Source organism: Purpureocillium lilacinum (genome assembly GCF_023168085.1).
Source record: "Purpureocillium lilacinum CBS 284.36 DNA, scaffold_5, whole genome shotgun sequence".
NCBI classification, from domain to species: domain Eukaryota; kingdom Fungi; phylum Ascomycota; class Sordariomycetes; order Hypocreales; family Ophiocordycipitaceae; genus Purpureocillium; species Purpureocillium lilacinum.
This window is the reverse complement of record NW_027072115.1, coordinates 4,095,437-4,122,400: the sequence shown is the minus strand read 5'-3', so window position 1 is coordinate 4,122,400 and position 26,964 is coordinate 4,095,437. Positions and strand designations below refer to the sequence as shown.

The following is a 26,964-nucleotide window of genomic DNA, read 5'->3' as shown; positions in this document are numbered from 1 at the left end:
GGGGACTTTGGCGTCTGAACAAGGAGTACTGTTATAGGCCTTTCGGGCGAATTCATATCTATCTACCTGCGCAACGCCAGGCCATCCAGCGAGAGCTAGAGGCGGCGGAGCAGCGGAGAATGGAGACCAGGCGTAAAATGCCGTTCCCCTCGTTTTTCGCAACGCCACAGAGAAACCAGATAGCCGACACTCCCTGTCCAGTGACACCAAAACCAAGCGCCGAGCGCTCAGAGACGGCGACCACGGCGACCACCCTTTCTGCGGGTAGAGTCGGAGGGCGTGGGGGTGACGTCCTCGATGCGGCCGATCTTCATGCCGGCACGGGCCAGGGCACGGAGGGCAGACTGGGCACCGGGGCCGGGGGTCTTGGTGCCGTTGCCTGCAGCTTTGTCAGTCTTCTGTCCCATGTATGGCTGCTCGCGTGTCGCGCGGCGCGGATTCAAAACATACCACCAGTGGCGCGGATCTTGATGTGCAGAGCGTTGATGCCCAGCTCCTTGCAGCGGGCGGCGACGTCCTGGGCAGCCAACATGGCGGCGTAGGGGGAGGACTCGTCACGGTCGGCCTTGACCTTCATGCCACCGGTGACACGGGTGATGGTCTCGCGACCGCTGCACGATTCGTGTTAGCAACGCGGCTCCCCTTCAAGTTCGAGAGCGAATTGCAGCGTTTCGACGCCCGTCGAGTGGCGAATTCGCTAGCGGAGAGGCAGGACGAACCTGAGATCGGTGATGTGGACGAAGGTATCGTTGAAGGAGGCGAAGATGCGGGCAACGCCGAAGACGAGCTCGCCTGTGCAAAAACGGTCAGCCACGACCGGGCTTCCTCAACCATGGTTCCTCCAAATTTTCGGCATCAACATACCATCGCGGACAGAGGGGCCCAAGGAGATGTTCTCCTTGGGGGCAGCGACCTTCTTGGGGGGCATTTTGGAGGATTTGGCGACGTCTGGTTCCTGGGCGTTGGAAATGCAGAATCTCTCGCTTTCGGTAGGAAATATCGTGGTGGGCTGGGCTTTGGTGGTGGATTAGTGGCGGGCGGATCAGGGCGGTGGGGCACGGCAGAAAAAGGGCGACGCAGGAAAATTTTGGCTGTGGGCGGGAAAAAATAAAGCCCTACCCTACCTGCAATTTGCACGGGGTGCTCCACCACTCTCCACTCTCCGCCCAAGGGAAAGAAAGAAAAAAGGCCCATCGCCAGTTTCCTCACCACCCTCCACCACCGCCTATACTAACCACCGACATCAACCACAGCCGTCGTCAAAATGGGTGCCACGTATGTCCCCCCTCCCTGAAAGCACGCGTGCGATCATGGGCAGCGGCGCCCGGTATCGAGAATACGAAAAACATCGTTTGCAGATTGTTCGTGGTCCTCTCGCTGGGCAGGCGGCTCGAAATCGTTCTCGACGCCGCAAGTTCTGCCAGCTCGATCTCTCCTGAGCGTCTCCCTCTTCTGTCCAGGCATGGTTTGCCTGGCGGGAGAGAGACGGCGCTTGGGGTGTTGGAGATGAAGGATTGAAATGCCTTCTCTCTCAAATTCATTGTTGCCTCGGCGCACTTCCACTCTGGCTGAGAATGCCTCATGGAAGCAGCCTGCAACTCTTCCTTCCTGGACATTTGTCCGGGGTCGTTGTCGGATGAGCAATTGGAGGGAGTCACAATCGGTGCAAGAGATTGCGAACCATTGTCTCCCGGCTCACCGATCAAAACCATCTCGAGTCAGCCAAAGCAGAGAATGTCGCGCTACAGCTACAGTTCTCGCACCGGCGCTCTGTTCCATACCACGGTATGCCGGACCCGTACTAATCTGACTTTGCCCTGCAGTACCGTCCCTACCAACGAGCAGATCCTGGTCCCTGAGACCCTGCTCAAGAAGCGCAAGAGCCAGGAGAAGGCTCGCGCCGAGCGCACCGCTGCTCAGGAGAAGAAGAAGACCGTACGTGGATGCCCTCCGAACCCTTCGCGGCATAGTGATGCAAAACATACCCCTTCAACTAGACATCAAGTCGATGCTGTTGAATGTTAACCTTCTTTCGGGTCTGACATGCCTGGACAACCCACGTTTCCACACTCGTCTTTTCCGGGACCAACCCGCTAACAAGACGTAACAGTCCAACAAGGAGAAGCGTGGTGTCATCTTCAAGCGTGCTGAGAAGTACGTCACCGAGTACCGCGATGCCGAGCGCGAGAAGATCCGCCTGGCCCGCGTTGCCAAGAAGAACGACTCGGCCTACATCCCTGCTGAGGCCAAGCTGATCTTCGTCGTCCGCATCAAGGGGTAAGCCGCTTCGTCCACTGCGCCTGAATCCAACAGTGACTGACCCTTCGCAGTATCAACAAGATGCCCCCCAAGCCCCGCAAGATCCTCCAGCTCCTCCGTCTCCTCCAGATCAACAACGGCGTCTTCATCAAGGTCACCAAGGCCACCACTGAGATGCTCAAGATCGTCGAGCCCTGGATCGCCTACGGCTACCCCAACCTGAAGTCTGTCAAGGAGCTCGTCTACAAGCGCGGCTACGGCAAGGTCAACAAGCAGCGCGTCGCCTTGACCGACAACTCCATCATCGAGGAGAACCTCGGCAAGTACGGCATCGTCTGCATGGAGGACCTCATCCACGAGATCTTCACGGTCGGCCCCAACTTCAAGCAGGCCGCCAACTTCCTGTGGCCCTTCAAGCTCAGCAACCCCACTGGCGGCTTCCGCACCCGCAAGTTCAAGCACTTCATCGAGGGTGGTGACCTTGGCAACCGCGAGGAGGCCATCAACGCCCTCATCCGCCAGATGAACTAGATTAGGTCTCTGGTTGGCTGTAGGGTCCGGTTGGCTGGGATGGTTTAAAAATGCATGGTTGCTCGGCGTTGGTATCACGACACGGCTTTGTGGTAAATTGATTCCTTGAATGATAAGAGCTTCCATCATGTGACAGTCCCGTGACAATGCTTGTTTGTCTATGCACTATAAAAGCGTGAAGTCCCTCCCAATGGTCTCGTACATTTATGATGATGTCGCTAGTGGACATGCAACGGCTCGGCGAAGGTACGGGTGTGTAGGATGAAGTAGTGTACATCAAGGGACTCCCATATGAGTGGAGGTTTGTCGTAGGCCCAGGCCACGCTACATCTTGATATCGAAGCTCGTGCCGCAGCCGCAACTGCTCGTTGCGTACGGGTTGTCGACAATCTTGAATTGCGACCCGATCAATTCCATCGTGAAGTCAACCTTGCTCCCCTTTAGCAAGTCGAGAGACGGCTCGTCAAGTATTATCCTTGCACTATTGGCGCTCGGCATCGACTCAGCTTCTTCCGGCGTGTACTGGAAAATGCTGTCGTCCTCGTTGACGACGGAGGACCATTCCTCGGCGCCCTCGGTCGGTATGGTGACGAGGCTCATGAGGTATTGGAAGCCGTGGCAGCCGCCGCTCTCGACCTGGATGCGCAACGCGAGGTTGGGGTTGTCGTCCTTCTTCATGATATCAGACAGACGCTGGGTTGAGTTAGCAGGGAGGTTCGCCTTTATGACAGCGTGCCGCCGTCAAGTTGGTACATACCTTGGCTGCCCGCGGGGTGATTTCCAGCATCATGTCGTTGCCATCCTCGTCCTTTTGCGGATTGAGGACACAGGTCGTTGCATTGTGGATAACAGAGGCAGAAAAGTTTCTAATCTGGGAGCGCTGTATCGGAGCCGGCAGAGGCGAGAATGTGGGTGACCGTGGTCTCAAGCACAATGCCCTTGGGAGAGCGCTGTCTATCCGCCCGCGGACGAGGGCAGCGCCACGAGGGACGAGGAAGTCGAGGGGCGCGGTGGCGTATACTGTGCTTGTCGAATAGCCGCGACTGGCTATCTGCACAAAGGATCGCGCGGCAGAGGTGCCGTTGGCACAGCGGAGAGGCGTCATGTTGTCGAGCTGGCCGAGTATGCCATGGGTCGAGGTGAGTGCTTTTGCTGCTGAGAAATCGACGAGCAAAAGATGCGGCGGCCGAGGAGGGTACAGCTTCAGCCGAGTCCTTCCGCTGGGCTAACCAGCAATAGGCGCGAGTTCAGTGGCCAGCGGCGAGGTCCGCTGAGGTAAGCCGTTTTTTGGGCCGGCCAGGCCAGGCCAGGCACCTGCCCGCGGCCAGAGTCACAGAGGGGAGGCCAAGTGAGTGACTCGAGGCACAGAGGCGGTACGGAGGTACCTTCGCTAAGCCCCAAACTCCCACGCCCCACCTCCCACCAAAAATCATCAATTTTCGACCCTCCCTCACAAGCCGTCCGAATCACCAACCCCGCGCACCCTCGCGAAACGCATCGATCCCCTTGCCCTTCGAGACCCCGAAAGGACCAGCCTCGCATCTACCGGCAAAATGTCTCGATTCTTCCGCGGCGGCGACGACAGCTCGACCGACTCGTCCAGCGACGAGGAGGAGCTCTACTCCGAGGAGGAGGAGGAGCAGGATCTCAACCAGAACGACTCCGACGAGGACTCCGACGAGGGCTCCGAGGAGGAGAGCGAGGAGGAGACCAGCGACGAGGAGGGCGGCAAGGCGCAGGGCGCCAGCAAATTCTTGAGGGACGCCGAGTCCGAGAGCGACGACAGCGATGACGAAGTGCGCGACAAGGTCAGGAGTGCCGCCAGCAAGCGGCTGGAGGAGCTGCTGGACTCGATCAAGAAGATTGAGAACGGCCAAAAGAACGGCGACTGGACGCTCATCTCTGCCGGTATGTGGTGTTGATATTTTCCCTCGATGAGCGCAGCACGATGCGTGTGGCAAAACAGGACGCTAACCGTGAACCCCCTTTGCAGAGTTCGACAAGCTCAACCGCCAAGTCACCAAGCTGCAAGATGGTGGCAAGACGCCCAAGCCCTACATTCGTGCGATCGCCGAGCTGGAGGACTTTATGAACGAGTCCATCGCGAAGCAAAAGGTCACGCCCAAGAAGATGAACGCCACCCAGGCCCGCGCCCTCAACGCCGTCAAGCAGAAGATCAAGAAGACCAACAAGGAGTACCAGACTCAGGTCGACGCCTACCGGGCGGACAAGGACGGCTTCATGGAGTCGGACGAGGAGGAGGAGGTGGCCCCCGCCCCCAAGGCCAAGAAGCTGCCCAAGCTGGAGCTGGACGCTCCCGTCGAGGAGCTCGGCGACGAGGGCTTCGCCACCGTCGGCAAGGGCGGCAGGACCCTGCAGTACACCCCCGAGAGCATCTTCAAGCACCTCCGGACCATCATGGAGTCCCGTGGCAAGAAGAACACGGACCGCCTGGAGCAGATCAAGGTCATGGAGAAGCTCTACGAGATTGCCAACACCTCCTACCAGAAGATCCGCGTCCTCCTCACCCTCGTCTCCGCCCGCTTCGACCTGGGCAGCGGCACCTCCAACGTCATGCCCCTGGAGCAGTGGAAGGCGGCTGAGAAGGAGCTGTCTGCCCTGCTGGAGCTGCTCGAGAAGGATCACGAGTACGTGGTGGTCGAGAACGTGGAGGAGTGGGACGACGATGAGAAGCCCCCGACGCTGCAGGCTGGCGAGAAGTACATCAAGGTCGCCGGCAGCATCGTGTCCTATGTCGAGAGACTGGACGACGAGCTCGTCCGCTCCCTGCAGAGCATCGACCCCCACACCTCCGAGTACATCGACCGTCTGCAGGACGAGGGCGCGCTGTACAACATCATCTTCAAGGGCATGCTCTACTACGAGTACCTGCGCAAGGATGAGTCTCTCGACATCCCCCAGGACAGCGTCAACCGCATCGTCATGCGGCGGCTGGAGCACGTCTACTTCAAGGTAAGAGATCTCTTGATACATGTTTCTTGGCCAGTCGACTAACCTGCCTTTCAGCCTGCCCAGGTCGTCAAGACGTTCGAGGAGAACTGCTGGAAGACGGTCGGCGACAAGGTCGAGTCGGTCATCACCACGCGGGCCCAGGCCCAGGACGCCGGCAACCTGGTCAACGTCCTGTGCAACTACCTCTTCAGCAACAGCGATGGCATTATCCGTGCCCGAGCCATGCTGTGCCAGGTCTACTTCCTCGCCCTCCACGGCGAGTACTACAAGGCCCGCGACATGATGCTCATGTCCCATCTTCAGGAGACGATCCCCAACTTTGACGTCCAGAGCCAGATCCTCTACAACAGGACCTTGGTGCAGGTCGGCCTTTGCGCCTTCCGCAAGGGACTGGTGTACGACGCCCAGAACACGCTGCAGGAGATTTGCGGCAGCGGCCGCCAAAAGGAGCTGCTCGCCCAGGGCGTCATGATGCAGCGGTACAGCCAGGTCTCTCCCGAGCAGGAGAGGCTGGAGAAGAGCCGCCAGCTGCCGTTCCACATGCACATCAACCTGGAGCTGCTCGAGTGCGTCTACCTGACGTGCAGCATGCTGCTCGAGATCCCCCTGCTGGCGCAGACGGGCTCGTCGCCCGACGTCAAGAAGCGCGTCATCAGCAAGACGTACCGCCGCATGCTCGAGTACCACGAGCGCCAGATCTTCACGGGCCCGCCCGAGAACACGCGCGACCACGTCATGCAGGCGTCCAAGGCGCTCGCCGCGGGCGAGTGGAAGAAGTCGACCAACTTCATCCACAGCATCAAGATCTGGGAGCTGATGCCCAACTCAGAGGACATCAAGGCCATGCTCGCCAAGCAGATCCAGGAGGAGGGCCTGCGGACCTACCTCTTCACCTACGCGCCCTTCTACGACACGCTCGCCCTGGAGACCCTGGGCGGCATGTTCGAGCTGGACGCGACCAAGGTGGCTGCCGTCGTCAGCAAGATGATCAGCCACGAGGAGCTGGCCGCGTCGCTCGACCAGGTCACCTCCAACGTCATCTTCCGCAAGGGCGTCGAGCTCAGCCGTCTGCAGTCTCTGGCGCTCACCCTCTCAGACAAGGCCAGCGCCCTCATCGAGAGCAACGAGCGGACGCTCGAGCAGCGGACGCAGGGCACCAGCAACGCCTTCGAGCGGCAGGGCGGACGCGGCCGCGGCCGCGGCGGCCAGAGGGGAGGTGCCCGCACGGGCCGGGGTGGCGCCGGCGCGGGTGGCCACACGCAGAGACAGGCCGGCGGCACGCAGTTCACCGGCGGTGCCCTCGGCGCTGCCGTCCGGGGCTAGGTGCGCATGGACGGAGGGGACAAGGCGTCTTGATTTTACGTGGTTTGCCTGACAGGGTCGAACGAGGGCCAAGGGGGGCACGGGAAGGGGGGGACTCGGAGTGGAAACACGCTTTTCGCGCCTACGTTTTTGTTTGACTCTTGCATGGATGGGCTGGGTTTGCATTTTCTCCGTCGGGGATTGCAGAGATTGGGCGAGGGCCAACAATGTCAACGGAAAGTAAGCAGCACGACGGGGCGGACGAGGAAAGGAGGGCACTTCTCGCCACGCGGCAAGTGGTTGCTTGACGAGTGACGCGAGACGAAAAGTGAAAATAAGGATTACATAGAATGGCCGCCATTTTCCATCATGTGTGCTATGCTCCCTCCCTCGACGTGACGGCCGCGATGGACGGGCATGTTGCTTTCAGCTCAGTGTCAGTCAGAGTCGTCGAATCAGTGCTCGCAAAAGTTGAACTCGACGTTGTTGAGGGCCCCGTCGGTGGCTTCCTGCATCGCCGTCCGCTCGGCCATGAGCTCGCCGCGCAGCTTCTTTGCCTCATCCTCGTCAACGAAGTAGTCGACATTGTCGAGGACCATAGAGGTCAGCTCGGGAGGCAGCCGCGAGCTGCGACGGATGTGGTCCTCGCCCTTCCACCAGTGGCGTTGCTGGGGCGGGACGTTTGCAGTGGACACGACGGGCACGGCCGGGTCGACGAGGAAGAGGGCGAGGATCTTGCGGTGGCCCGGCAGCCGGGGGTCTGCAAGGCGGAAGGGCTCGACGCGGTGCATGTAGAGGTTGGGGAAGAAGACGGCACGGCCTTGCGTCGTGAGCACGGAGCCAACGTCCTGGATGGTGCTCTCCGAGTCCGGGCGCATGGCGAAGGTGCGGTGGATGGAGCGGGAATCGGACTGCGCGTAGTCGAGATCGGTGGAGAGCTCTTCGGAGTTGGCGGGCGTGCGGAAGGACAGCCGCGAGGTGGTGATGTTCTCCGAGTCGTAGTAGAAGAGGGCCGTGGCACAGATGTGCTCGTTGAGCTGGCCCTCGATGTGCCACGAGCCGCCGTCGTAGGTGGGCTTGTCGGGCGTGAGGTGGATGTTGGCGAGCTTCACGATGACCTGCACGCGGCGCGCGTCGTGGAAGAAGCCCGACGTCTTGACGTCGTCTGACGTGACGGGAAAGACGCGGTTCTTGGGGTCCTCCTTGTCGGCGGCGTCGGGTGGCGGGACGTACGCGTCGGGCAGATCCATGGCGTGTGTCTCGCTGAACCACTGCTGGTCGAGGACACCGCGCGGTGAGGTCTCGTAGTCGTCCTCATACTCCTCGTCCTCCTCGCGCGGCTCCTCCTCTGGGCCGAGCGGACGGGCGGACGGCCTGCACTCGTAGTGCTCCCCGCAGATGTCGGGCGTTGTGCAGATGGGGCCCGCACGGGTGGTTGTGAGGCGCTGGAACGAGAGGTGGTCGGGCCACGTGTAGAGCAGGTTCCATGCAGGGAGGGACGCCTGGATGAAGCGCTGGATGATGGGATACAGGCCGGCGTGCTCGACGGGGTGGAGGTTGTTGATGTAGCTGTCGATGGTGGAATTGCCTTGGCCATCAAGCGAGACGTCGCACGGCAGCCACTGGAACCGCGTTGAGTAGGCGCTGACGTCGTCGTCGCCGCGGCCCCAGCGGCGTGAGGGGATGCGGCTCTTGTTATGCTCAGGGTCTGGTGCGGGGATCACGTCGCCGAGGCCGCTGTAGGCGAGGGAGTCGCTCAGAGGGACGCGGCGGTCAGAGAGGACGCGGGTGCGGCCGTAGACGAGCGGCCAGAGAGACGGGTGGACGAGGTCGAGGACCTTACCGTCGCTGCCTGGATGCCAGTCCTTCTTCTCGTCGGGAACGTCCTCGAGGGCCTTGACGCCAGCAATGAGCTCGAGGCGTAGGTCCTCGGACATGAGCTTGTCCGACTTGATGGCCGCGACGGTATAGTCGTACACGGGGGTGAGACCGGTCTTCTCATAGAGCTCGGCCTTGCGGCGGATCTCGTCGAAGCACTGGGAATGCGCTCGCGTCAGTCAGAGTAACGTACAAGGAGTCAATATCTAAAAAGACGGTGCGTCTTCAACGTTCAGCGCGGGGAAGGGTTTCGTTGCGTACCGCGTCCACCATGTTGGGCGTAAAGTCTGCGTACTGGCGGTACGCCTGCCAGTCCATGGCCAAAGCCTCGGCCTTCCACTTGGCGACGATTTCTGGGTCGCGGATCTTGCGCCACCACTCGGGCTTGTCGGTGAGGTCGTCGACGAGCTTGAGCATGCAGGCCTCACGGATGAGGAGGGTGGCGGCAGACCACTCTTGGCCGTCGCCGTTGTCCCAGCCGCCGTAGACAGACGGTTTAGGCGGGGACATGAGGATTGGGAATCGCCCCTTGGCGGGCAGCCAGTCGAGGGGTAGGCCGAAGCCAGGGCGAGCAAGCTTGCTGTCGTCCTGGGTAAGCTCGTGGTCGTCCTTGGCTTCTGCCGCCACTTCGTCTTTTTTGGCGACAAAGGTGTCGGGCTGCAGGTGAGAGAGAAAGGGTGGTTAGCTGGAGGGTAGGTCACTGAGAGCTGTCTATGGGATGGGCGGGGTGCGTACAGTCTCGACGACCCAGCTGGATGCCATTATGGGCGTTGATCGCAGCGGCTGTGGTTACCGTTTAAGTGGCGATGAGAAAAACGTGAGGGCCTGGACTTTAGAGTGAGGATGGCGGACGTTGAAACCCGCGATGGTCAGGGGCGGCGGGTAGCGCCGAATGGATGTTTTGGGCAGTGAAAACGGTTGGATGAGTTTGCGCCTTGTGCAGGTAATCATGCGCGGAGCCTGTTCCTGAAAGATGAGCAGAGACAATGCCACCGCGGGAGCGCGCTGCCGTTAAATACTATCGTCGTCTGATCTGACTCTGGTCAGGTCAGGTTGGGCTGAGTGCTGACCATGAGTCGTTGTCGTGTCTGGAGGCGCCGCAGCCCCCCCCCCCCCCCCCTCCCCCTGAACCCCTGGCAGATTGTGGCTTTTGGTCGCCAGCTCGCGAACTAGGGTGGCAGTGAAGAATCCATGGCCGTGATTGAGAGAGTCTAACAGATGCGGCGGCTGTGAACGGCGGAGCCGCAGGCCCTGCTGGACACGAGCTGGGCTGGTTGGCAAGCTGCCCGGGGCGCTTCAGCCGTCAACGGAGGCTCCACAGTCGAGCAGGCAGAAGGGCCCGCTGAGGAGACACAATCGCAGTGCAACGACTCTGCGTTTTGCGGCGCGCAGGCGGTTGTGATGATCACACACGGGTGTTGGACCGATGCGCGAAAGATGCGCGGTGTCACGTTACCGGTTGCTGCCTGGGGCATATTATGTCGGGGAGTTCCTCGTTGGGCATGTGGGCTTGAGTAAGGAGGCGAGGGCATGACGGAGAGTTGGAGCTCGAGGAATTGACGCGGGCCATGATGTTGGCCGTGGACACGTCCGACCACATTAGCCAGGCAGCAGCTCGCGTGTTCTTGGCTCAGAAGAGGCGAAGTTGTGATGAAGGAAGGCGCGAGACAATCATGTTGCCGCCAACGGAGCTGCAGTTGCCAATGCCCACGCCTGCGGGAAGAGATCTTTCCAATGCTTCATGTGCGCGCCGGTTTTTGGTGCTGCAAGTGTCTCACAAAAGCATTGGAATTCACGCAGGAAGCTTTCTGCACAATTGATGAACCTCAGGGCTCCATGAGTGCTCTAACCATTCGATCTTCAACCAGCGCCTCCTGTAGTATCAGTTGTCTACAGGTCCTGCGAGGCCGCCATATCATGTAGGGTATTCAAGATGAGCGTCGCAGGCCGATTGATAACCTGACCGGGGTCTCCACTGACGAAAAGGCCCACGGGGCACAAGCTGCCCCTCCATTGGAACTCGCTTCAATGCCCGTGGAGTCTGTCGGAGCGCTCGCTTTTTAGTGGAGGGCGCAGGACCCTCGGGCGGGGAGTCTCCAGCGGACACAGAGATTGAATTGCGAGGTGCGCTGCGGGCCTCGGCGAGCGGTTGAGCAGGTGGGCGGGCGGCTCCTGCCCAACTTCGAGGGGCCCGGGCCTCGACGCAAATGCAATGCGGCGTCACCTGCAGCGTCACGAATTGCAATGGCCCGAATAAGGCAAGAGACACCACGGTCGCTGCTTCTCTACTTCTGCTCAGTCTTTCGTTAGCCCAACCGCACAAAAATGCCGAACGGGATTTGATGATGTCGTCTTCAACCTCTCCTCGGAACCGCATTTCCGCCCCGTCCAAGCACAGCAGGGCACAGCACAGGCTTCCCACGATTTACTTCCGACGGCGCACTCCTAGATCCGAGGTGGACCCCCCGCATGCCGAGGCAGCGGCATTGGACGTGGAGGCGCACACCCACGCACACCGGCCAGCCCCAGCGCACCGGACAGCTGCAGTCTCCCGCTCGTCGGCGCCGCCATGCGGCTGCGGATTCCCAATCGAGACTGCCATTTGCGACCTTGCTTTCTTTTCCACGGCCCGTCCTCCTGAGCTGCGCTGCTTTGCTTCGCTCTGCTCTGCAGTCACCGACGCTCGCAACGGCACTCGCCAGCTCTCCGCCAGCTCCTCCACAGCTCCCCTACAGCTCGTCCATGTGCCGAGCGCTGCTGCTTGTGACGCCGCCTCGCCCAACAAGCTCCCCGCCGCTGCCAATATCGCTGTCCAGTCTCAGCCGGGCCGTTGACTCTCTTGCCCTGACAGGCGCCCAACAGCTACCTACCGAGCATTATTAGCATTGGTGCAGTGCAGCTACCAGACACCAAGTGCATGCAAAGCACGACGTCTCGACCTCCATCTACAACGACATTCGACTCACATCCGCGGCCCGCGACACCCGCCACCATGGCTCCCGAACACGACTCCCAAGTCCTCACGACGCTGCCCTCGGGCGAGCCTATCGACTCGTCGGCGCCGCCGTCGCTCCCTCCTCCCAGCAAAAAAGCCCCTCTGGGCGCCCTGCTCGCCACCGCCCCGTCCCACGCCGATGCCTTCATCTCCCACCTCTACCGCTGCATGCAGACCCGCGCCGGCGCCGACACCGTCCTGCTCTTCCTCTGCTACTCGACCCGCCTCACCGGCTCCGTCCTCGAGACCCTAAGCCGCCCCGTCCTGCAGCTCTCGGCCCGCCGCCTCGTCGCCCTGGCCTTTAAGCTGCCCCCCGCGACCACCGTCGTCCTGGCCTCGGCGAAGCCCCAGCCGCCGCTGGCCGCCTTTGCGCTTCGCCTCGGCGGATACTTCAAGGCTGCCGCCGCTCTCCTGAGCGAGACGCGCACCATGGGCCGCCTCTGGGGCCTGCTGGGCATCTACTTTGCCGCCAAGAGGCTGGTCCTCAAGTCGTGCGCCAAGAAGCAGGCTGAGGGCTCGGAAAAGGCGGTCGAGGCACAGGACGCGGGAGAGGCCCTCTTCGACACGCTCGTGGCCTACGCGCAGGTCATCTCCCTCATCGCCTACCAGGCCTGCGAGAACGTGGCCTACCTGTCCAGCAAAAAGGTGCTACCCTTTTCGCCCAAGACACAGGGCCGCCTGGCGTCCATCAGCGTGCGCTCCTGGGGTGCCTACGTCGGCATGGAGCTGGGCAGGCTCCTGGTCGAGCGCTCGCGCAAGATCAGCAGCGGCGCCGCGGCCAAGGACCCCAAGTGGGCGTCGTCGTGGACGACCGACTTTACGCGCAACCTGGCCTGGGCGCCGCTGACGGTGCACTGGAGCATGGAGAAGGGCCCGCTGCCGGACCTGGCCGTGTCGCTGCTGGCGGCGTACCCGTCCATCGGCGCCATGAAGGACCTCTGGCGCGAGACGGCCTGAGGGGGGGAACGACTCACTCGAGGGAGGGCCCCATTGGCGATGGGGTGAGAGCCGTGGCATGCGGCGCGAGGATATCAAAACGCTTGGACGGCTAGGGTCTCGTATACATCTTCCATTTGTTTTCGATCCTGGAGTGTGCTTGGAAGCCATTCGGAAGGGTCACTGTCCCACATGCGGATGGTAAGCGTTAGAGATGGGGTTGCGCACGGGGAAAGCATCGTTGGCCGCGCCGGCGAGCTACCTGTGGCGCACGACACGGGCCGCCAAGAGTATATGCGGTTCGCTGAGTATCGGTGAAGCAATCTATCTGCGTATCTGATTCATACGTGGCGGCGGTTGGCGCCGCGTGTATATATGGCCTCAGGTCTGGGCCTGGAAATTGATCTATCCAATTCATCAAGTGTGATGGCGCTATGTGGTATCAAATCTCGCACCTCGCCTCCCGATGCGCAACAGACGAAACACCATGGCTTCGAGTCCGTTCCATCCTTCTTTTACATGTGTATGTGCCCGCGATCTACATGCGCAGCCGCATAATCTCATCCTTTGTCCAATACCGCCTCATATTCTCAGCCCCGAGCGCGCGCACCTCCTCGTCGAGATGGGCCCACAGGACGGCGCCCCAGCCCTCCATCCTGTCGCGCAGCTTCGCGAGGTCGAACTCCTCGTCGCCGCGCTGGCAGCGGCGCAGGTAGGCCTCGAAGTCGTCGAGACCCGCGTGGATGGCGGCGTGCTGCTCGACCATGGGGCCGGAGCGGGGGTCGAACTCGGGCATGCGGGCGGCGAGGCGGGGGAAGAAGTACGTCTCCTCGATGGAGTGGTGGGCGGAGAGGTGGGAGGCTAGGGAGAGGCCGGTGTAGAGGAGCTCGTCGGTGTCGACGGGTGTTGAGGAGGAGGAGGGGGATGGTGATGAGGTGCAGGCGGACCAGAGGATGGTCCAGGACTGGCGGAAGTAGTTGTGCTGCGATGAATGTCAGTTAGTTGTTGGTTTCATCGTGTATTTTGTAGGTATGGGGTATGGACGTGGTGGAAGTGTTGTGACAGGGAAGACGAAAGGAGAACTGGGAAACTCACAAACGAGTCCATGCGCTCGGCGAGCTGGTTGTATATCCGAAAGTCGTGGTCCGACAGCGGTGGGAGATCCTCCTTTGCCTTGGTCGTCGCCGTCGACTCTGCGGGCTTCTGCGCCTCAGCGACGGCGGCTCTAGGATCCTCTGCGGCCTGGCCCATGGCGAAGACGGCCTGCTGAGAGCTGGAGTGCTTTCGCGTCGTGTGTAGAGGGGCGGTGGTGAAACACGGGTACGTGAGCGGGAGAGTTGTGCTCCTCGTCGTTGTCGTCGTCAACGTCAACGGCAGTGGTGATGGTGGTGATGCGCCGGAGAGTTTACTGGTCGCGGCGTGGGAGTGAAGCAGTCGATGATGATGCGCCGGGCGAGCTGGGAGAGGGACGCGTAGTAGTATCCTCGGCGGCATTTCCTGTTGTACGGAATGTGATGACAAGGCGAGCAGCGCAAGAGGCACGCTTGGAGAGACGGAATTATATACACTTCTAGTCTTTCAGTGAAAGGCGACGGACAGACACTAATAAAGGCCGTAGTACGACGGGCCATCGCGCAAGACCGGCCGAGATGGCCGGCCGGGGAAGCACTGGGTCAGCAAGAGTGAACTCTGGCGGCTTCCATTGGGCGGCTACGGTGGTGGTGGTGGGGGTGCTAGGTCTGTTTCTTCAACACCCGCGCGGGACGGGACAGTGATGGCGCAGAGGGTGGACAAGAGAGACAAACACGGTGTGGCAAAGCGCTTGTCATTTTCGCTGTCCTCGCTAATAAAGCTAGCTAACTAGATACGTATGTACTACGAGCAGGCACCCGGAAAGTTTTGGTGCAAACTTGACTCGGGCCTGGTGTTGATTATGGACACTTCTTTGTGTGGGTATATAGGCGATTTTTTTGGTGTGGTTCAATGGCGGGGGATGGGAGGTGTGGCGTAGTTGCCGCGCGCGTCGGACTTCGGGGTTTCCTGGTATTCCATAGTTAAGATACGCTCTGTGGAGCACAGCGCGGAACTGTCGTTGCCAACTTTGGCCGAAGCATGCGGACGCCGCACGGCGACTTATATGCATGTGCGGCTGTTAAATGAACATTGGGAGGTCGTTGCGTTGGACGCTCAAGCCGCTTGGGCTGTCGTCGTTGTCGTTGCCGGCGCGCCATGACCCGGCGGCCCGGGCGGCAGCGGCAGTGAAGGCTGCCCTGATGACCTGCTGAAGCCTGCCGGAATGGCGGGGGCAGCACCCGTCGTCTTCTCCTCCGGCTCTCCATTGTCACCACTCTCACCAGCTTCACCACCATCCGCTGCAGGCGACAGCGGCGGGGGCGGCGGGGGCGACATCGGCTCCTGCTGCTCCTGCTGCTCCTGCTGACCACCTAGCAGCAAGTCCACATCCAACGCCCTCAGCCGCCCCCTCGCCTGCTCGCCCAGGTTCCGATCCACGACCCTCCTCGCGCGCGCATCGAGGTCCGTTATGCGGCGCGCCAGCTCCGCGAGCCCCGCCCAGCCGACGACGTTCTTGGCGGCGGGGTTCCACGCGCTGGCGGCGGCGCAGACGCAGTTCATCTCGAGCTCGAGCAGGGCGCGGCACAGGCGCGCCGTGGACTCGCGCACGCGCGCGCGCTGCGTCTGGAAGGACGACGACGGGCTGGGCGTCGCGGACCACTGGTTGGAGTCGAGCAGCGTGGAGGTCAGGTGCGTGTACCAGGGGATGCGGCCGATGGCGCGGCAGAGGGCGGTGCGGAGCTCGGCGCGCTGGAGGATGGGGTCGAGGAGGAGCTGCGCGAGATGACAGTCAGCGCACGGGGGTTCTTTGGGGGAAGTGTTTGGCATAAGGTGGGAGAGTAACGCACAGGTGTCAGCGTGCAGAAGCCTGCCCAGGCGATGGCCGCCGAGGAGGGGTACTCGGACGTGACGCTCTCGATCTTGTCCTTGGCCTCGTCGAGCATGCGCCGCGCCGGGTCCTCGTCTGGAGCCTGCTGCTGCGCCTGCTGGCCAGCTGCCGCTTGCGCAGCCGCCGCCGCCGCCGCCGCCTGCTTTGACCCGCGCCGCTTGCGCAGCCCCGCGGCGGATATGGCGCGCAGCAGCTCGAGGCGCTGCTCGGCCGACTTGCCCTCGAGCGAGGAGCTGTTGAGCCCGCCCGTCTTGAGCCCGTCGGGCAGCTCCTGGCTGATGATGGCCTCGTAGACGTGCACGAGCCCCGCCGTGGAGGGGTTATCGCGGAGGGCGTCGTAGGCCTCGTTCCAGAGCTCCAGCGCCTCTGCTGTTTCCCTTGTCTCCTGTTGGTGGGGTTGTGAAGATTGGCGTCCCTTGCTGCCGCGGGATGAGGCCGGCGAGGTGGACGTCCGCCGGGGGGTGCGGATGAAGGACGGCGCGCGGGACGAGGCCGACGCGGCGTAGCACTCGTCCGACTCGTAGTAGATGGAGGAGGAGGGCGTGAGGGAGCCGCTGCCGCCGGGTTGCTGTTGGAGCAGAGAGAGCTGCTGCTGCGAGGGCTGTGGTGATCGTTGCCCGTTGCCGGTGCTGCGGAAGCGGCCGACGAGCTTGCGGATCGGGTTGTGGTGGTGGTGATGGTGAGGCGCCGGCGGGTGAGGTTGAGTTTGAGATCGGGGCGGTGGTGGTTGGGGTTGCTGCTCGCCGGCGGGGAGAGGCAGCCCCTTGTTGGCGTCGAGGACGCTCATGGTGTAGTCTGAGGGGGGGTGTTGCCAACGATGAGATGACGGTGTAGATTGTCTGCCGTGGAGGATTGGCAAGGGACGGACGGCGTGGGAGAGAGGTGGACGAGAGCGTAGAGGCGGTCACGATGATGCCGGTGATGGTTATGCGTCAGGGCGTGTGAGTGAAGCGAGGCACTGCCCGGCTTAAAGACTCTCTCAACTTTTTTACGTGACATTTGCTCACCACCACCAACCAAACCAAACCCCCAACGAGGCAAGGCACCAAGGGTCCTGCTCCTCCTCCTCCTCCTCTTAGGTTCCTCCACCTCCACCTCCTCCACTGGGTCCCCCCAGGGCTGGACTGGGACTGACTTGGACTGGGCCGGGGGCCGCCTCGTGTGAGTGCGTGTGTGAGTGTGTGTGTGTTGTGCGTCGGCGAACCGGACGCCACCGTGGGAAAGGTGGGCTCCTGCTGGGCTGGCTTGGCTGGCATCCCATGGCATCCCATGGCATGCCATCCCACATTGTCAAGGTCTCCCCACTTGGCGGATGCAACCGCCGTTGGATGGGGCGGTTTTCCCCATGTCATCGTCATCATCGCCGGCGTCATGGCCGGGCCAATTCCCAATTCCCCTTTCTTGGTTACCTCGTACGCACGGCATGGCACGGTATGGTACGGTACGGTACGATAGCTACTGACTAGCGAGGAGCTGCCCTTGGCCTGCGCGGTCCTTTGACTCTTGGCTGTGTTGGGGTGGTCTTGTCAATTCGTGATGCGAGCTTGCTGCTCGGTGCGCTTTGGCTGGAAGAGGAGGTATGCGATCACATGAATCCGCCGCCAAGGAAATCAAGATCCATTGATATGCTCATGGAGGAGCAGAATCCATCTGCGGGCTACAGCCCGCTGTTGGGTTGTCAATTTGTCGTTGGCGCTGCTTTAAAAACTGTTGCCTGGCTGCATGCACGACGTTTTGTTGCGGCTGCATGTGCTCTCTTCTCATGTACTGTACTGTACGTGCATATCCCGCAATGAGAATCTGCAGTTGGGCTGACACGCGCGAGGAATGGGATGCATGACCCTGTGCGTGTGCGTGTGTGTGTGTGCATGCTACGGACCGAGTCCGAGTGCCCAGCAAAAGCTCAGACCACGAATGCCCCTTGTCGTCGTTCATCGGCGGGATCGGAGCATCGCGAGAATCGCGAGTCGCGCGGGGGGGCATGTGGGTGATGGCCGGGTTCGTCCGCATTCGCTGGGCAGTCGTGCCATGCGTGAGTCCGGACGTCGTCCGCCTAGGGCAGGCGATCACCTGGGATGAGACCCAACGGTAGGGCGAGACGGGGCGAGACGGGACAGCAGCGGCAGGCCAGGGCACAGGCAGGCAGGGCGCATTCCAGTTGGGGGGGCACATCAGGCGCTCAGCCGTGTTGCCAGCTGAACCGACAGCCCGGCCCGGCGGTCTTTGCCTGTAGGTACTCCAGCCCACCACACACACCAGCTGGGAAAGACTGGACACCCCTCTGATCGCAGTCCACAATACGGAGCGCTGTTCTCCAGTGCCCACCGTGGGATCCATGTATCAGCCCCCCCACTCACCTCGAGGCTCCTCCCACCGAGGGACCCTTTTCGTCACAGCGGGGGTGGGCATCATCATCATCATCATCATCATCGTCGTCGCGTCCCATCACCAACAGACGGATCATCTCGGCCTGCCTGCCCTTGCTGCCGTTCTGCAGCGTGCGGGATGGTGGGTGCCCCCTAACGTTACCTAACAAACTTCTCACCCACCGCGCGCCCGGGGGGGGGGGGGGGGGGGGGGGGGGGGGCGGTTTTGTTCACCGAGGTGCCCGCTCCCGTTCCCCCCAAGCTCCCATGCCATCCACCTCACCGAATACCTTCACGCCACACCACGCTTCTCATTGCCCACCACCAGACACACAAGGCAGCCGCCCAAGAAAAAGCACCCGCGGAGAAGCGCAAGCGCTGCTATTCCAGGCTCGGTGACCTCAAAAACCAAAATGAGCTCGGTGCGTGCGCCAAGGCAAGGTACCGCTGGCGGTACGAAAGTAGACTTTCCCCGGTTCGCCAATCTGTCTGCGCGTCATCCCTCCCTCCCGCTCATCTCTGGCTCAGACATGGCGGCGCGGCGGCGCGGCGGCGCGGCGACTCGCCCCAGGCTCTCGGCGAGAACCGAACGGCCAAACAAACTCGAGTGGGCGTCGTCGGTCCGGCGTCGGCAAACAATAAGACAGGATAAAAATATAGAGGTATTACTACGCGTGGGCGCCAGGCCTGGGCCGGGGACCTGGAGTGGGAGTGGCTGCAAACTTTCGGCCCTCAACTCACTGTGGCCTGACGGGCACACGTGGAAGAGCCTACTTCAGCGCATGACACGGGGCGACCGAGTCAGCGGGAGCTAGCCACTACAGACAAGTCGTGGCACTGGCACAGGTAAGCTAAGTAAGACGACTTCTGACGAACAGATGCAGATGCAGCAGCGGCAGAGCCAACACCGATGAACCAGCGATGAATGCTAAGGTGGGCTGGGGTGACATCTTCACTTCGGGAATCGAATTGAATTGAATCGAAACAAGCTGTCGAATCTTCGTCAGGTAGGTTGGCCGGCCCCCTAATCAACATCAGACGTCGTCGTCGTCAACGCAAAGCACCTCCCTGGACGGTCCATGATCTGCGCAACGACCGCCAACCGTTGAACTACCCGCGCTCCGGCCAACGGGGGCCAGCACCGAGACACGGTCGGCTTGGCGGGTCAAACGCGCAGTGCCTCATCCCCCGGCGCTGCTGCTGCTCCTGCTGCTGTCGCAGTCCACCAAGCGAGCCCGCCTTTAGGTACTGAGGTAGAGTGCGCCGTGGTACAAAAGCCTGGGTTGCCCCGAGCGCTGCTGATGCGACGGGAGTCTGTGCAGAAATGGTGATCTGACCACTACGCGAGATCGGCGAGGCGATCGACAAGGGTAGATTTACTGCATAACGTTACCTACTGCATGAGGTATCCATGCCGTGAATGGAGGGACACTTCGCCAACTGCCGGGGTGCAACGGCAGCTGCCAATATCTACCGGGCCCTCCTCTTTTCATGCTCGTAGTAGTGCAGTGTGTTGTTCTGTGAGCATCCTTTACGCCAAGCGAGGCTGTCGTCTCGTCCCTTCAGTTCAGCCAGCGCCTTGCAGAAGCGACCATCCCGCGTTTCCATCTCTCGACGACGACATCGCACTCGTTTCGCGTCTCATTCACAGGTCCACGTCGTCGGCAGTGCAGGAGCCACCAGACTGCAGGTTCGTTGACGACGACGACGACCGACAAGGGGGCACGGCACCGGCTCCTGCTGCAGGCACGCGAGACAGAAAGGGCCACGGCGCACGAACCGAAGCCCCTCTCCTCGGCTGCGTAACCACGAGTCGAAGTTTCCATCAGACACCCGGACGACCTGTGCATCACCTACCGAACCCCCTTCCTTCCTTCCTTTCCCCTCTCCGCCCCTTTTAGGCACCCTCGACATCTCGGCCCGTTTTCTTGGGACCTGCGTTTGACCTGCTCGGACCTTTAAGCAGCCTGCGCTTCCCCCCTGTACTCGTCGTCGTCGTCGACACTCGCTTGCGACGCTCGCCGCTCTGGTACGGTTTCTGCACGCTCATTTCCTTGTCAAACCGTTGCATTGCGTCGCTCGCTCTTGTCTCGCCTACGTACGCTCGTTTCCACCTCGCTTGTTTCCGGCAAAGGAGGCAGGCAGTCTCGGTGCAAGCGCGGACGTGGACCCCTTGCTCGCTCGTTAGTCGCACCTTGTTACAGCCGCGCAGCTGCTGCGTCGCACAACAAGCGACATTACGACAACTGACATCAGCCCGCGCGCGTACTGTCATCTTCAGACAATCTTCACTCGTCTCTCTCTCTCTCTCTCTTTCTCGCCAACGAACAAAAAAAGACGTAAAGTGGTTGTTGTTGTTGCTGTCAACATGTTTGCCTCGGCGCTTGGCCTACTCGTGCTCGCCGTGAGCTGGGCCCTCCCCATGGCCGCCCTCGGATCGCCCATCGCCAACACAACCGGCCTTTCCTGGACGCCGGCCGCGGACCACCAGACGACCTGCGAGCGCCCCGCCACGTTCGCCGCCGACCCGTCCCTCGAGCCCGCCAACTGGCGCGAGTGCGCGGCGCTGTACTCGTCGTGGGCGACGGAGAATGGCACGTTTCGCCTCCTCCCCGAGCGGCAGCAGACGGAGAAGAAATCCAACAGTGGCGGTGAGGGCGGCGATGGCGTCGGCAGCGAGTACGACGCGGACGGCTTCCTCGTGCTGCTGCGCGAGACGGACTGCGTCCTCGCGGTGCGGCCTATGGATCCCGCCAAGGCGCCCTTTACCGTCGGCGACAGGGATGTCAACATGCTTCTCGAGGAGAGCCTGAAGAATTACTCGCACGGCACCGAGCTGGCCGTCTCCGGAGTCGTCAAGTGCGCTGACGAGGGCGGCGAGAAGGCGGGCTTGATGTGGCAGCTGGCCAAGACGGCGAAGTGAGGGGATGGAGGTCTTCTGGTTTGGGGACGGGAGGCATGCGTACGATGGCGGGCGGATGATACGTTACGGGGTGGTTGCTACGGCCCATAGACTGTATCGGTGAGGGCGCAAAGGTTGTTATCCGCGCAAGAGGCCTTACCTTCTCTTGTGCACGGTTCTATCCGCAGACATATACAATCAACGGCGAGCTTGATCGCAAAAGTCACCACGAAGCGTGCATCCTGATCCATGTTCAGTAGGCGCAGGAATTGTATTATGCCCGCTTTCGCTTCGAGACAACGAGTGTAGTATTGCCACTGACAGTGGGCTTGAGCGACACTTACACGGCCATGCCCAGCAGCGACCCCTTAGACGCATGAACATTGCCTCAACCTTGTTGACGTGATCGGATAGTAGTAGTAGTCCATTGCTGGCCACAGTACTTGGGCCTTATACCGTACCCTGACCGGTATATTACCAGGCACTTTCATGCCATCCAAGCAATCCAAGCAATCCAAACTTGAACTGCGCCAAGTCCAATCGCGTACGATGCCAACCACGATGGAGATGAGCAGGGCCAGGAGAGAGCAAAAAGGCGGGCGTTTCCCTCGCTGCTTTACTCAAGCGTGCTTTCATGAACTCGGCGTGATGAAAAAGTTGGCTCTACGAATAGCACTACGTAAAAGATATAGGCAGTTGCTCCGGGGATCGAAGAGCGGGTGCTAAGGTCATCATAAGGGAGTAAAGAAAGCCGAATATTCCCCGTCTTTGCCGACAAGATGGCGTGCTGTATCGTTTCGTTCTTGGGGTTGAATGCCCTCATTGTGGTCGCTTTTTCATGTGCATCTTGAGTTGCGTGAGAATGCAAAGTCGAGCAGGGGAGAGTTGGCGTATGGGGTGCACCGGCCTTGAGTTTGGCCCAGCCGAGGGCCAAACAAATACGCGCACCTAATTATGTCCCAGGCACCAGGTGACAGATGGGTTGCCGTTTTGCAGCGCCTGCGAACCGACGTTTGTCGGGTAGACTAGCTCCACGCGTAGGAGAGCCACGAGGACACCTTCTATCGAATCTCAAGTATCCCAGGAGACCATGGCAAATTCGCCCTTGAATCTTGATAACACATTTAATCTGGTCTTCAATCCTGCTTGTGCCATCGACGATGCTGCTTGGGCGCAAGCACACCGAATGAGGGGTCGCGCTGAAGCTGAGCTCAAGACTTGCAGATCAGGCGCTCGTTCTGCCCTGACCGCTGAACCTGCATAAAGTGAGGCAACCAGTAGGAGCTTTCGGTCATTTGCTTTCCGTCCTCGGCCGCAGGGGATGTTAACCAGAAAGAGCACCTCCTGTTTGTGCTTTTCCAGTTCAGGCGTGCATGGGTGCCACAATATAAGAATTTCGACCTTTCCACAACTCATAGTTGATGCCACGTTTCGTGGCGGTTTGTCCGCTGTCCTACGAGGCCGACACCTTCCAGTGCTTGATGCTCTGCCCCGCGGGTCTGCGTTTCCAACATCTGGGTTGACCAGCAGTGAGCAAAGCCAATACCGACTGACGGGATTGAGATTGCTCAATCCACACAGCTATCATCATGCCTTCTGCCTATAAGATGCAAATTCACCAAGCTTCGTCTCGAGATCTTTCGATGCGCAGTTCGTCATACAGTTCAGCAACCCTGAGTTTCGCGTACCGCAACTGTGCCATTACCTCCGCACGCGACGCACACGACCGCCCGGGGAGTTCTTCTGCGGCCACTTACATGTATGAGGATGCTGCCCACAACGGCAGAGGCGTCCAATCTCCAGAAGCACAGCTTGATCAACTCGGGTCTGGCACTTCTGTGTCTAGTCTGGACGAACAGCCTTGGAGGCCAACATTTTACTCGGCCCTGGAGTTCAAAGACGAGGGGATCTGTCACCAGTCAGCACAGGAGCAAGTTGCAGACGTTGCTGCTCGCGATCCACCTCCGCCCAATGCCACCGACTCTGCAATCCACGTCGCCGACCAAGGGATTTCCATCGTGGTCGACTATGGCACTACTAGTGTGGCAGCAGTTGCGGAGCCCACCGATCTGGCCGCCTCTACCCTTGGCAACGGGACGACTCCCGCCATTACGAGCGCAGCAGCGACTCCAACCATTGACCCGACGCCTATTGAGGAACTCTATGGGCGGAGCGTTCCTCTTCCAGGCAGTCGAAAAAAGATGATCTGGACGTTGCTGCCAATAGCTGCCGCACCGTGGCAACCGGAAGACTATCATGCCAGGTTCAGGTTCGTTGTGGTCGAGTTAAAGAAGGCTGTTGATGGACACCACACACTGCGTGACCGCGCAAGATACATCAACTATACCTTGCGTATGGTCGGACCTACGCAACAAAAATCAACCCCCTCAATCATCGTCAGCAGTAAAAAGAAGGACAGGAGCTCTCTCGAGTCACTGTTCGAATTTGCAAGCCACCGATTGCACTGTTACAACTCCTCAGTTTGGCCGCGGCTTTCCAGGAAAACCCCACCGACACTGCCGTCCTTTAAGCTTTACTACTATCCCACCGATGCCAATCCAACGACGTATTTGGCTGGGCCCATCGTGACTGTCCAGTCAGTCCAGTCAATGCAAACGATGTGCGGAGCATTAATTGAATATGATGGACGTCGAGCCACGGTTGCGTTGACGCTTGAGATCGACGGCACTGACTGGCTGCTTACCGTCAGCCACCTCTTCCGACCCGATGGTGTCCAGCACCCCAAAGGCTTTGATTCAGACGTAGCATCGCAAGGGGAGAGGGCTCGAAGTCCTTGCAGCGATGCCAGCGAGGATTCGGCTTGGTTCAACGACAGTGAGGATGACGACTCAGCTACTGAAGATTCGGACAGAGCCGGCGACGTGGCCAAGCTTGATGGCGAATCGGCCAAGCTTGACCCAGCGGCCAAACAGAGTGGTCGACCCTGTGAAGCTGTCGAAGCAGGACACGCTGCGAACGACCCCCCAGGGGTAAGACACGTCAGTGAAGACGGCGAACAGAGTCAAGACCACATCGCCCTGGAAGACTCGAGTCCGTTTTTAGACTGGGCTTGCATGGCCGTGAGCAACGACGCTGCGATGCCACGACGACGCAACTACGTGCTTCGTAATGAGGCGTCACCGATCCTCCTTCGGAGCATAGCCAGTCGTCCTCGGATACACGCGACCCCTGTGCTCATAGTGTCTGGAATACGCGGAGTGATGTCTGCTAGAATGCTTGAGGGATCTAGCTACATCGGGTCGCATCCCGGGCAGGATCTTTGTGAAACTTGGACGGTTATCTTTGACTCCTCTGAAGGTTCTGGGACCCCCAGTATCCATCTTGACCAAGAGAAGCATCTAACGCAGCGCCACATAGGGCCCTTCGCCGGTGAAAGCGGCTCGGTCGTAATCGATCAAGAAACATTCGAAGTTTACGGACATTTGGTCGGCCACGACGCTCTGGGATATGGCCATGTCGTGCCTTTTATCCACACGATCGAGCAAATCAAGAAATCGTTCAACACCTACAGCGTCAAGCTCCCAACGTCTGCTCTGGTTGCATCGAGCTCACATGTAAATGGACCACCTCAGTCGAACGTATTGCAGCCCACGACCTCTAGTTATGCGAGGCGCTTCGATAACTACCGCTCAGAATACAAGAGGACAAGAGCCCGAAGAAGGCGTGTATATTATACCACGCCTCACAAGCCTCGGCTGGCGCCGTAAGCTCGAACGGGACCCCGACTGAGGTCGTGAGCTCGAACAGGATCTCAACTTCGAATTACATCCATACCAGATAGATGACTACCAACTGAAGGCCACCAAGTACAATGGGACGTTCTAGACAGGTGGGCGCGAAGCATTGAAGTGCACATTACGGAAACTTCCTAGGCTGAGTGATGCTGTTACTTGGCCAGCAGGATTATGCGGCCTATAATCGTCGGATGAGAAAAACGTTTCTGATCAGCACCTTGGTTCGTCGAGTTTTGGGCTTGGCCACGCGGAGCTCGCATGGATATTGACATTGCAGCCACGAGCGAACGCTTCGAGCGATGGGCGCTCTGACAGCCACATTGACTCAACTCGGGCAACTAGAGGAGTCTGAGAGACTGGAGAGGGGGCATTCTGGCGAGGCGTACCCAAACGCTCGGCGAAAGCAACCACGATTCTCTCCTCGCCGGAGCATGCTGCCACCTAGTCACTGCCAGCAGGAGAGATTTAGCGACATCAATGAGCACTGTCTTGGCCAAGAATTTTACTGTGATGCTTCAGGGCGTTTTCGGACCCGAGGCATGTTCTCGGACTGATAGGGAGGTTCTGAGCAGCAGCCTTTTCGGGACCTGGAAGTACAAGGCATAGGCGAGTGACCGGTGACTTCATGAACTCAAATGTGCACTGCGAGGTTGAGGGTGTTCGGACCAAGTACGATGATTACGATGAACACGACGGCTGATCGGCGCTTGGCGCGCCATCAACAAGGCGCGGATGACATTGGACGACTTCACGTCGAGAGAACGTGCCTCCTGCTCGACTTCATTTTACTCTACCATTGCGATTCATCACCATCATCAACAAACTCACCATGGATCTCCCACTAAATTATTCCTCCCCCAGTGGCACCGTTCGGTGGACCAAGCTGGGGTCGGGACCGCCCCTTGTCTTCAACCACGGCACGCCCTGGTCGTCGTTTGTATGGCGAGACATTGCCGATGCCTTCACGTCCACGCACACAGTCTACCTCTGGGACATGCCAGGCTACGGTCTCTCGGACAAGTACGACGGGCAAGACGTCTCGCTGGGCGCGCAGGGCAAGCTCTTCGCGGAGCTTCTCGCGTACTGGTTCCCGCAGCAGCAGTGCCCTTCCCCCATCGTCATCGCGCACGACTTCGGCGGCGCCGTGGCCCTGCGCGCGCACCTCCTGCACGGGGCGCGGTACGCGGCGCTCGCACTCGTGGACCCCGTCGCGGTCGCGCCTTGGGGCTCGCCCTTCTTCCGGCTCGTGGGCGCGAACGCCGACGTCTTCGCGCAGCTGCCGGCGAACCTGCACGGCGCGCTGGTGAGGGAGTACATCTCGGGGGCGAGCCACGCAGGGTTGCGGGCGGAGACGCTGGAGGAGCTGGCGCGGCCGTGGTGCGACGGCGAGGGCCAGGCGGCGTTTTACAGGCAGATTGCGCAGGCGAGTGAGCGGTTCACGGACGAGGTGGAGGGCCGGTACGGGGAGGTGCCGGCGGGGATGGCGGGGGATGGGGATGATGTGCAAGGTGAGAAGGGGGCGGGCAAGGAGGGCAACATCTCACGGGTGCTGCTGGTGTGGGGGACGGAGGATACGTGGGTGCCCGTCGAGAGGGGGAGGGAGCTGCAGCGCAGGATGGGCGGAGGAGGCGTGGTGCTGAGGGAGATTGCGGGCGCGGGGCACCTGGTGCAGATGGACAGGCCGGCGCAGCTCACGGGCGTGCTGATGGAGTTTGTGGGCGGTGTCGGTGGTGCTCGTGTTGGGTGATGATGGTGATGGCGGAGGTGGAGAGTCTGAGAGGAGGGGAGGAGGAGGAGGAGCGTGGTGTTTGTGGGGTGAATGTAGGTGAGTGTCTCGCGTGTAAGTCGGCGCTGTTCCGGCCGGTGAGAAAGCTTGCGTCTAAGTTCCTTCGTTCTCTCTCTAATCCACTATTACGCCTGTCTCGCCGCTGCATATCATGAAACGGAAGGATACATAAGCCCCAATGGCGCCATGAGAGTTTGCTGCATGTGCCGCCGTATCGTGCATTGCACTGTACTATAGTCAAGCGCGCAAGATCTATTCTTGATCTCTATACAGTACTGTATCAACAGCCTCCGTCCAGGATGCTCACGCCAGGCACACT

The 26,964-nt window shown here is 60.5% G+C and overlaps 10 protein-coding genes across 10 annotated transcripts; 5 read left to right on the top strand and 5 right to left on the bottom strand.

The window, feature by feature from the left end:
• Positions 1-227: 227 nt before the first annotated feature.
• PLICBS_007849 (40S ribosomal protein uS11) lies at positions 228-928 on the bottom strand (the record flags this gene model as incomplete). The annotated part of the gene is made up of 4 exons (XM_018321321.2): positions 228-379; positions 451-611; positions 720-792; positions 865-928. 4 exons carry the CDS (start codon positions 926-928, stop codon positions 228-230), a joined length of 450 nt encoding a protein of 149 aa, XP_018181218.1.
• Positions 929-1,264: 336 nt separating this feature from the next.
• On the top strand, positions 1,265-2,790 carry PLICBS_007848 (60S ribosomal protein uL30; the record flags this gene model as incomplete). The annotated part of the gene is made up of 4 exons (XM_018321320.2): positions 1,265-1,275; positions 1,824-1,935; positions 2,111-2,277; positions 2,331-2,790. The coding sequence occupies 4 exons, from the start codon at positions 1,265-1,267 to the stop codon at positions 2,788-2,790; spliced, it is 750 nt and encodes a 249-aa protein (XP_018181217.1).
• A 324-nt stretch (positions 2,791-3,114) lies between these two features.
• PLICBS_007847 ([4Fe-4S] proteins maturation) lies at positions 3,115-3,895 on the bottom strand (the record flags this gene model as incomplete). Its single annotated transcript, XM_018321319.2, has 2 exons — positions 3,115-3,483; positions 3,548-3,895. The coding sequence occupies 2 exons, from the start codon at positions 3,893-3,895 to the stop codon at positions 3,115-3,117; spliced, it is 717 nt and encodes a 238-aa protein (XP_018181216.2).
• Positions 3,896-4,343: 448 nt separating this feature from the next.
• On the top strand, positions 4,344-7,086 carry PLICBS_007846 (translation initiation factor 3 subunit c; the record flags this gene model as incomplete). Its single annotated transcript, XM_018321318.2, has 3 exons — positions 4,344-4,698; positions 4,784-5,763; positions 5,818-7,086. The coding sequence occupies 3 exons, from the start codon at positions 4,344-4,346 to the stop codon at positions 7,084-7,086; spliced, it is 2,604 nt and encodes an 867-aa protein (XP_018181215.1).
• Positions 7,087-7,520: 434 nt separating this feature from the next.
• PLICBS_007845 (uncharacterized protein) lies at positions 7,521-9,705 on the bottom strand (the record flags this gene model as incomplete). Its single annotated transcript, XM_018321317.2, has 3 exons — positions 7,521-9,101; positions 9,205-9,600; positions 9,679-9,705. The coding sequence occupies 3 exons, from the start codon at positions 9,703-9,705 to the stop codon at positions 7,521-7,523; spliced, it is 2,004 nt and encodes a 667-aa protein (XP_018181214.2).
• Positions 9,706-11,935: 2,230 nt separating this feature from the next.
• PLICBS_007844 (uncharacterized protein) lies at positions 11,936-12,895 on the top strand (the record flags this gene model as incomplete). Its single annotated transcript, XM_018321315.2, has 1 exon — positions 11,936-12,895. The coding sequence occupies one exon, from the start codon at positions 11,936-11,938 to the stop codon at positions 12,893-12,895; it is 960 nt and encodes a 319-aa protein (XP_018181212.2).
• Positions 12,896-13,412: 517 nt separating this feature from the next.
• PLICBS_007843 (uncharacterized protein) lies at positions 13,413-14,125 on the bottom strand (the record flags this gene model as incomplete). Its single annotated transcript, XM_018321314.2, has 2 exons — positions 13,413-13,856; positions 13,970-14,125. 2 exons carry the CDS (start codon positions 14,123-14,125, stop codon positions 13,413-13,415), a joined length of 600 nt encoding a protein of 199 aa, XP_018181211.2.
• A 936-nt stretch (positions 14,126-15,061) lies between these two features.
• PLICBS_007842 (uncharacterized protein) lies at positions 15,062-16,623 on the bottom strand (the record flags this gene model as incomplete). The annotated part of the gene is made up of 2 exons (XM_018321313.2): positions 15,062-15,721; positions 15,796-16,623. 2 exons carry the CDS (start codon positions 16,621-16,623, stop codon positions 15,062-15,064), a joined length of 1,488 nt encoding a protein of 495 aa, XP_018181210.2.
• Positions 16,624-20,570: 3,947 nt separating this feature from the next.
• Positions 20,571-21,125, top strand: PLICBS_007841 (uncharacterized protein; the record flags this gene model as incomplete). The annotated part of the gene is made up of 1 exon (XM_018321312.2): positions 20,571-21,125. One exon carries the CDS (start codon positions 20,571-20,573, stop codon positions 21,123-21,125), a length of 555 nt encoding a protein of 184 aa, XP_018181209.2.
• Positions 21,126-25,688: 4,563 nt separating this feature from the next.
• Positions 25,689-26,606, top strand: PLICBS_007840 (uncharacterized protein; the record flags this gene model as incomplete). Its single annotated transcript, XM_018321310.2, has 1 exon — positions 25,689-26,606. One exon carries the CDS (start codon positions 25,689-25,691, stop codon positions 26,604-26,606), a length of 918 nt encoding a protein of 305 aa, XP_018181207.2.
• Positions 26,607-26,964: the final 358 nt, after the last annotated feature.